A 9291-nucleotide genomic window follows, 5' to 3' on the forward strand; every position below is an offset into this window, starting at 1 on the left:
CAAGAAACTGGCTCCCAGGTTCATCGGCCCATTCCCCATCCAGAGGGTCATCAGTCCGACGGCGGTGAGACTGAGGCTTCCGCGCGCCATACGTGTCCATCCCACCTTCCGCGTGTCCAAAGTGAAGCCGGTCCACGAAAGCCCTCTGTCGCCGGCGGCCCCGCCTCCTTGCCTCATCGATGGTGGACCAGTTTTTTCGGTTCTGCGCCTGGTCAGTTCCCGTCGTCGTGGAAGGGGGCGCCAGTACCTGGTCGATTGGGAGGGCTACGGTCCGGAGGAGAGGTCCTGGATTCCTGTTCGCCACATCGTCGACCCTGACCTCATCACCGACTTCCACCTTGATCACCCGGACCAGCCCTCCAACACCACCGCACCACCTAGGGGTCCCCGTCCGACGGTCCACGCCTCCTCCCTGCCTGTTCCCACTGACATGGATCTCCTCGACTCTGACCCCTCCGCCCACCCAGCTGCGGAGATGGACTGGTCTGACTCCCAGGAGTTTTAGGCCTGTCCCTGTGGCTGTTTGGCCTTCTCCAGCTCCGACGTCGCAACGTGAGTGCTTTCCTGCTGGTTTTCCCGATCCTTCGTCTGACTCCGATTATCTGCCTGCCTGGTTCGTCTGCCCCGCTGACTGCACACCTGGTTCCGATCTTCCTGCATCCTTGATTACGTCTCCACCCTGCTCCCTAACTGTGTGTGTGTGTGTGTGTGTGTGTGTGTGTGTGTGTGTTCTGCGTGTGTGTGTTCTGCGTGTGTGTGTGTGTGTGTTCTGCGTGTGTGTGTTCTGCGTGTGTCTGTGTGTGTGTGTGTGTGTTCTGCGTGTGTCTGTGTGTGTGTGTGTGTTCTGCGTGTGTCTGTGTGTGTGTGTTCTGCGTGTGTCTGTGTGTGTGTGTGTGTTCTGCGTGTGTCTGTGTGTGTGTGTGTGTGTGTTCTGCGTGTGTGTCTGTGTGTGTGTGTGTTCTGCGTGTGTGTTCTGCTGGTTCATTAATGCACGTCATTACCAACTATTCACCTGCTGCAGTTGGGTCCTACCACACCCGGCTACCAGTTAGCCTACTTAATAACTTTCCAAAAAGAAATAAGTATTAGTTCGGTATAATCCAAATGTAAAAAATGTAATCTAAATTCAAACCAAAGCGCCCTCCTCTCAGACAATAATAGGATTAGTGGTGTTACAGCGTCAGGTGAAATAGGCAGAAACCTAATTTTACTGTTTACTCTGGGTGACTCTGGTATTTTACAGAACAAGGTGGCTCACTTAATGTCTAGATGAGAAAGAGACAAAAAAGTATTAAGCTGTAAACAGCAAAACATGTTGGTTTTTACAAGTTAACTGAACCTGACAGAAATATTAATTAAACTCTCAAATTGAATACGCTTGGTTTAAGCAATCAGACACTTGCTGCAGCAAGCAATTTTATCAATTTCTCCTATGTCTTCAGTATGTACAGTAACTTACCATCAGGGCTGGCAGTGACAAACACATTTCTTTTGGCAATTTTTTCAGTTGCAAAGTCTTAAAATATGTTTTACCACCATGTTACCTTAACATACCTGAAATCATTTTTAAACGTGTTAATACAACCTGGGAGAATTAATATAAGATTTTGTGTCCAAGCAACCTGCTTATGTTATTTCTTTGGACTGAGAGAAATAGCTTCTTGTGTTCTACACAAACATAGCTGTTGTATTTGTGGGTTTGATTTGTTCTAACTTGTGCTCTGCTTTTGTGCTGACAACATCGAAAACCAAGACAATCTGCTTATTTTTACCCAAATCTCTTTACTCTTTAACTTAATGGAAGGCAGGAGCTACTAGGGATACCCTGGACCATTTTGCTTGAGGCCCCTCTACAGGCCACAAATATTATTGCTGGCAGTGCAGAAGAGTTTCAGGGTGAAACTTCGACTATGGAAATCATCTCTGTTGTAGAACAGGCTTCACAGGAAAGACCAAGAGGGAGTACAGCAAACATAGACACGTACTAGTACTGTTAGACCTTTTTTCATTATGAGTATTTCAAGCCATCAGTTTAATCAAAGACTAACCACAGAAACTGATTTCTAACACAAAATGACGGCATGTTAAAATAAGCAGGATTTAGACTATATGTGAAACTAGCTGTACACACCTGTATCCGCAGCAACATTTTCTTCTGTCATCTGGCTGCCATAAATCTAAATCCACGCACCAGTGAAATTATTGTTCAAATCACTGAAAATGTGTGGGAGGGAAACCTTTCTTCAAACTTATTTTATTCCCAGATTCAGACAGCTGCTGAAGATTGAGTTTGAAGTGCACCAACTGCTTTTTATGTTGGACAGTTTGACAAGTTTTGTTCAAGATAAAAGTTTCCATCAAGGTCTTCACTGTACATTCAAAGAATCTTTTGCTTTAACAGAAAGACAGATCACCTGAAATCCTATTGTCCTTGCATGACATAATTTTAGACTTTAGTTGTGCAGAGGGGTGTTCCACTTAAAGTTCAGGAACTACCAATGAAATATATTTCAAGATTCACTGCTGTATTATATTTGTAGCCCTCTAACTGTTCCTAAAAGCTCAATAACTGAACAACTAATATTTACTTCAAATTAAGATAGTTATTAAACCATGATGAGGAACTTAGCTTGATGTGCTGTGATTGCACTATGTATACACATACTATATACAGTGTGCTGTATATGCAGCTTTTTTTTTTTTTAAACTGTTAGATTTGTGATTCTCATCTAATTTTTCCAATTATTTATTAAATTCACACATTTTTATTTTATTTTGTCTCTAAATACAAAAAGAGTCTTTTTTTTTTGTTGTTGTTGTTGTTTTTTGTTTTTTTTTGTCAATATTAGAAGCTAATTCCCATATTCAGACTGCTGCTTTCAGCCGTAGCTTCATATGTAATTTCATTGTGGAAAAAAAAGATCTTGCAAATTCAGGGATTTTAGAACCAGGCAACTCATAGACACTGACTCTGCGTATCATACCAAACCTAAAATGAAGCATCATTAAGGTCTGATCTGTTTTACACTGCCTGAGCAAATGTGCACATGAACCTTTTTAATAAGCACATTCCACCACATATTTTTTAAGAACAATAACATTAACATACGTTTAGTTTCTCATTCTCACTTACATCCCACACAGGATCCTGGTTGTCTTTACACGGCAGTGTTATAATCTCCCCTGGCGGCTCGGCACCACTCCTCCAGCTGAAACACAGCCACACACGTAAAGTTAATAAGCAGAACTTATCAGAATGGAGCTAAAGACATGTAATTCACAATCGAACAGTTTTCAAAGTAGATGCTGTTTTTAATTCAGCACAGTCTTGGTAGAACCTACACTCTGACTGATGTCATTACTACATACAATAAATTAACAGTGTCATTACATTATAATTAAGAGATATAACCTTTGCTACTTCCTTTTTTGGACATTACATTTAATTGGTGGTGTGCATCCAGTGGAAAGGTGCAGTTTTCACATACAGATGCCTGTGGTTTTGCTCATATTTATATATGTATAGCCATTATTTGTGTGATGACAATATGCACTACAACATGGATCATCCATATTATTCTAATGTGCATGGCCCACAGTCGTGACCCAGTTTGTGGCAATGATTTTTCTACCACATGTTTTCAAAGGTCATTCCTGTCATGCGGAGGACAAATTGCAGCAGGCCAGAAATGCACTTCTTACAGGTTACTCTCCCTGATGCAGTGAATTCCAAAAACAATATATTACAAAACAAAAGCAATACACTGAATAGTTATGCAAATTAAAATCTACCCAATATTTTATAGCATCACTTCATAAGGATAGCACACTAAGACTAATGAAATTCTTTTACATAAAAAAAACACAATAACCAGGTCTGCCTTGACAACCAACCAGTTAAAATGTTATTAGAGTCTGTTACAATCAGTAGTGAGCAGCACTTCGAGAGGGCAGTGATCTGAGTCGACGTGAGTAATATCTGTGTAGATGTGCATGTCAAAATACTGTGTCAACACTTTAATTACAGAGGGAAAAGCACCGCAGCAACTGACAGCTACAAATACGTGATGACAGTTTTCTCAAATGACCAACAAATGTATTCACTGACCTGCTGCATCAACAGCAACAAACATTAAGCGGTGCAGAATTATCCTGTTGGTCCCCATTGGTAGCAGTAAAAGTCAGAATACTGTAACTGTAAGGATCACGTCGTAGCTAACACAACATTCTGTGGATAAAGGAGTTGTTGAGGTTTGCGACTTCGGTCACTTGCGGGATGAACCCACAGAAAACTGTCCCCAAACTTTACAGTTAGCCTCAGCTCCAAGGAGCGTTTTAGCGTCTTTCAGCTTATTGTTTTGGTTTTCAGGCAATAGCAACTGTACTGTTTTGGTTCACTCCCACAGCTCTCGTTAGCACTGTTTCCAGATGCAGCCAACAAAAAAAGCTCTAAATGCCCATTGTACAGCACACTAATAACACAAAAACAAAAGTTGAAAACACAGTGAAGCATCTAGCAGCTACAGAACCAGATACTTTTCTCAGGAGTTGGTGAGAACCAAAAACAGCTTTAATGAGAGTGAATCTGGGACTTGCATTCACCAGTGAGACAGAAACACAACTCCAAATGAAAGTGTTGCTCCATATCTGTTGGATATATAAACGGACAGCTGTTTGCTAATACAGTTTCCCTTAGGAATTCTCTAAGGTGGCAATATGTCTATCCTGTCTCTCCAGTTTGTTCTTACAAGGTCAATCAATGCAGCTGTAGTGAAACCAGTGACAAAAACCAGTATTTAAAAAAAAATAATAATAATAATAAAGTATAACATTAAAAGAAATATTTTGTCAGTATAGAAAAGTGAATCCTTGAGGATGTTCTGTTTTATGGTCTCAGGTAAATGCATGTTTATGTTTCCCTGCCTGCTCTGCATCGTTCCCACAGTTATCCCCTTTCATTTATGCAAACTGGATCAAACTGCTGCTCCCTGGGAGGAATGTGTCATGGGATATGTTCACATGAAGACTCTATCTGGTGCTAATGGAAGCAGCTGGTTTGAGTGGCCTAGTTATGAGCACTTCACTTGAGTTATGGAGGTGCAGCTCTCAACACAACAGAATAGCTTCAGGTGAGCTGATGCTGTGAATGTGAGCGGGAAAAGAAAATAACTCACTATTGTCATACCGAAGAATAAAAGTATTCGTCTCACCGAGCTGGAAATCAGAAACCTGCCTTTAATTCAGCATGGAAAATTGAATGTAAACTAGTTAATAAATTTTGTTTGTGTGAAAATTTCAAAACAAAGGAGCTTCATTATTTTGTGAGGTAATCACGTTCCTGTCACAAAGTCTACCTTTATCCCTTGATAATCTTACGAAGTGCTTTCAAGTCGCCTAAACCCTGCACTCATTTCATTTTTCATCTCCTTCTCTCAAGTTTCGCTTTGGTGTGACATCAAAGGGGTGGCACTACAAACACACTGCATTTCTCTTTCAAGTAATGGGATATAATAGTACAAGATTACTGCCAAAACTAATTTGTCCAAGTGCATTAGAATAACTGCTGAAACTTGGCAGCGGGCGTTTTACATCACAGGCCCTGCTTTGAATTGCACCTGCGTGCTTAAAATTGGTTTGACGGGAAAGGCTCGTACTGCAAATAAAATATGAAGACCCAAACAGTACATTTTGTTTCATGTAGAGCATGTATGTGTAATTTGTTATGTCCTCGGGGTGCATGGAGCACATTGTTACAGCATGGAGAGCTGTGAAATGAATGGAAAAAAAAAACAAAAAAACCCTGATAGTGTTGTTGTCCAGGAGCAACAATAAAAAAAAAAACTGAGTTATGAGATGAGATGAAATACACACACGAGATCAGGACCCTCCTGTTTGAACCCGTCTGAATCATCACTTTATTTACTCCCACCTTTTATGACACTTTTCATATGTTTCAGTTACCTCGCAACAGGGTCAGTTTTACTTGACCATGTGACATGCTGGACAACCTGCAATATGGAGGTGGAAATCTGCTATATTTAGTTAGGGATATACATGACATATCAAACTACAAGAAAATTACCCAGCAAAGCAGGTTGTATTTCAAGCTTTAAGCAGGGTTCTCAGTGAGCGAGGGAGAAAAGCGAAACATTTGTAACAAACAACAAAAAATGACTCATCAAAAAGAGGTGTGGGTGTGAAGGTATGACACACAGCAGGTGTAAAGAGTCTCAAAGACGAGTTATAAGATCTTTAGTTTGTGTTTACTTTTATATAATGGCTTTGATGCCAAATTTGGCCCAGTCTGGAGCCAGGCCATGGCTTGTCAACACTGTGGCTCTAGGCAAGGAAAAATAACCACGATGAAACGTGTCTAAACTACTAAACTACTAATCTAATGTAATGCAAAACATGTTGTAGGTTGCAACCCCATTAAAACAGGAATCAGATAACAGCAACCTTAGGTAGGTTTGGATCAAGCTTCAGGTTTCTAGAGATGTTTATGATAAATACAGAGTGAGAAAAAGTTATTTTATTTTTGATACCACAAACACACAGTACACAATATCATAATAATTAATAAAAATGCTATTTATCATTGCAATTACTTAATATTTCTAACAAAGGGTAAGAATTTTAGACCAGTAAATTTTAAATTGTTGAACATTAAATAAAAAAAATTTATTATTCATTATTAATTTTTTATTATTATCATTCTAGTTCTAGCAATATTTTAGTGAATAGTGAAAATACATTTTGAAACACAACCTGCAGTGACCTGTGGATTCCCCTCACACTTGTGGAAAGCTGCCTTTTTTAATTTAAAGCATCATTGAAATGAATTACTGAAAGGTTGAATACATTCATCACATTTTATACTACTTGGTTGGTTGTTGTGTAAAGAACAGGAAACATGAGGTGATGCAAAGATTGAAGTCCTTTCATCGGCAGATGTTATGAACCAACCACCTGACTCCTCTTAGAGATCAACAGAGGTTCAACATGTCTTCTTAGAGTTTTCTGTGTCTCAGTTCATTTCTCCATCTCTCCACTTCCACAGTGCTAAAACTCCATCTGAAACATGAAGAGAAATGTTTTAAACCAAGGACTTTCACATTAAGGGCAGCCTTATGTTTGATGATGTGTTGTAAAGTGTTTAATTTAGAAACATCGAATGTTTGGTCTTATATAATTAACCCTAACCCTTTGATACAGATTTCATACATGATATTACCCCTCTCTTTCACACTCCCTTCCACCTCTGTACTGCATCAATTTCAAATTACTTTAGTTCACCAGAGTAAAGTCATTTCAAACTACTTTAGTCCAGAATGTCTTTCCAGAGAGTCCTGGGTACATAAATTAGAGATTGTTTGTCTTGACTGCTCTCAAATTAGGATTATGGGTGAATAAGAACCTCTGTCCTCTTTAGAAAATGATCTCAGAAAAAATTGGACCAAAGAGGCAAAAATCTGTTCACAAAAACAAGCAATGAACTCCTAATTCTGAGCCATACTAGCTTTGGTGCGAGAGAGACGGTTATACAAAGATCAGACTGATTGCAGTGAGGCACAGTGGCTGTGTGAGTGGGAGCAGAGCAGAAAAAGGAGGCCTTACTGTGGTAAAATGAACAGTGCAGGTGATGGCAATGATGAGAAGGCCAATGATGATGGAGGCGATAGCAACATAGAGAGCGTTCCTGCCCAGCCGCCTGGACCCATCATAGTCACCCTGATAATAACTCTTTCTAGACTGAGAATAAGAAATCACTGTTAAAATATAAAACGGAAGATTTTACTTTAAAAACTGCCGCAATAACAAATCCACTGAGTATTTAATCAGGGACAGAAAAAAAAAAACTCCAAGATTAGTTTGAACTGACAAAATTATGTAAACTATAACGTGTCATGTAAAGCTTTCTTTACTCAGCTTTCTTTCTTAGCCACAAGCTTTAATGGTTAAATTGTATTCTCTGAAATGTTGGTAAAGCAAGAGTTAGCAGGCCAGCAGACAGATTACCAAATCGGAGAACAGAATACAGTGTCGACAGTCTCGTTTGTGGTTTGGCCACTAACTGAATGTTTAGATCGTCACGCTGCAGCATGGAAATTTTGTTTCATTTTCCAAAATGGAAGCTCAAGTAGGTTTGTTTGATGGGCAGAGCAGGTGTGTGTGACTGGGTTACATCTTAGTGTCCAACATATTCACTCACAACACAACATGTTAGAACACTGTGTAACTGAAGCACATGTAACACGCTGAAGAAAACACATTTCTGTTCACATTGACACGTTATTTCCTCAATGATACATAGCAGTTCCTCTGCATACCATAAGATGATATATATTCAGGAGATGCCATCAGCTTAGCCAAGTTATACATAGTCAGTGCTTACCATGATAGTGAAGACCAGGGCCACAATGTTGACAGGGTATGCAGGACAAAAGCAGGTGAAAATAGTCAAACAAAGGTAGCTACGGAGTGGAGGTGGAGGTTCCTGCTCCTCTATAGAACCATGGTCAAAAAATGCACTCCCATTCAAGGAACTTTTCACTTGTGTATTTAGGACGCCAAGAGCCATTGTACCTGCAATGAAACACAGTCAGGGGGTGAAAAACACCCAATTTAATAAGGGTGAAAAATAAGCTGCAAAAAAGCAGAACTTAAAAGAACAGAAATCCAATTTGAGGAGTTGAAGTCCAACTTTTGACAAGAAAGTTTGAAAGTCTTGTTGATAAATCTGTTGTGTGTGTTGTGTGCTAGTCCTCTTTCAAAGCTGCAGTTTGTGGGGGGAGAGGGGAGCAGGAGTGAGGTGGCAGAGGGGACAGGATCACTAACCCTGCTGGCCTCAGTCCAGGACACTGCCCTGAGCAGAAGTGTGAGGGATCAGACTGTTTACCACTGCTGGCACCGCATAGAAACACACAACATGCTGATACATTGAAATGATCCCCCAGCACAGTTCAGTGCCGTGTAACGTGTATGAATGTTGTTAATCCAGTTCACCACATCCAGTGTACAATGATCAGGGATTCTGCTGCACCATGCATTTACCCCTATATCATTGATCATCTGGAAGTATCACGGTAAAAAAAAAAAAAAAAAAAAAAAAAAAAAACACAGTTGAAGGAATCAGGCTGCCCATGATAAACAGGTCCTCCTTTTCCATTAACTGTATCTTTTTCACCATTTAAATTTGGAGTGTCATTAGTTTTGCGCGATTGCCTGATGATGGCGCTAAATCACATTACAATTCACTATGTAGAGAAGGTGAGTGTCTGTACAAATTTA

At 40.0% G+C, this 9291-nt stretch overlaps 1 protein-coding gene across 1 annotated transcript; it reads right to left on the reverse strand.

Annotated features, from left to right (window-relative positions):
- Window positions 1-6517: 6517 nt before the first annotated feature.
- Window positions 6518-8781, reverse strand: LOC130160946 (transmembrane protein 233-like). Its single transcript, XM_056363782.1, has 3 exons — window positions 8396-8781; window positions 7618-7752; window positions 6518-7074 (listed from the first exon to the last, which is right to left on the reverse strand). Exons 1-3 carry the CDS (start codon window positions 8579-8581, stop codon window positions 7063-7065), a joined length of 333 nt encoding a protein of 110 aa, XP_056219757.1. The 5' UTR covers window positions 8582-8781; the 3' UTR covers window positions 6518-7062.
- Window positions 8782-9291: the final 510 nt, after the last annotated feature.

This window comes from Seriola aureovittata, chromosome 2, assembly GCF_021018895.1.
Source record: "Seriola aureovittata isolate HTS-2021-v1 ecotype China chromosome 2, ASM2101889v1, whole genome shotgun sequence".
NCBI classification, from domain to species: Eukaryota; Metazoa; Chordata; class Actinopteri; order Carangiformes; family Carangidae; genus Seriola; species Seriola aureovittata.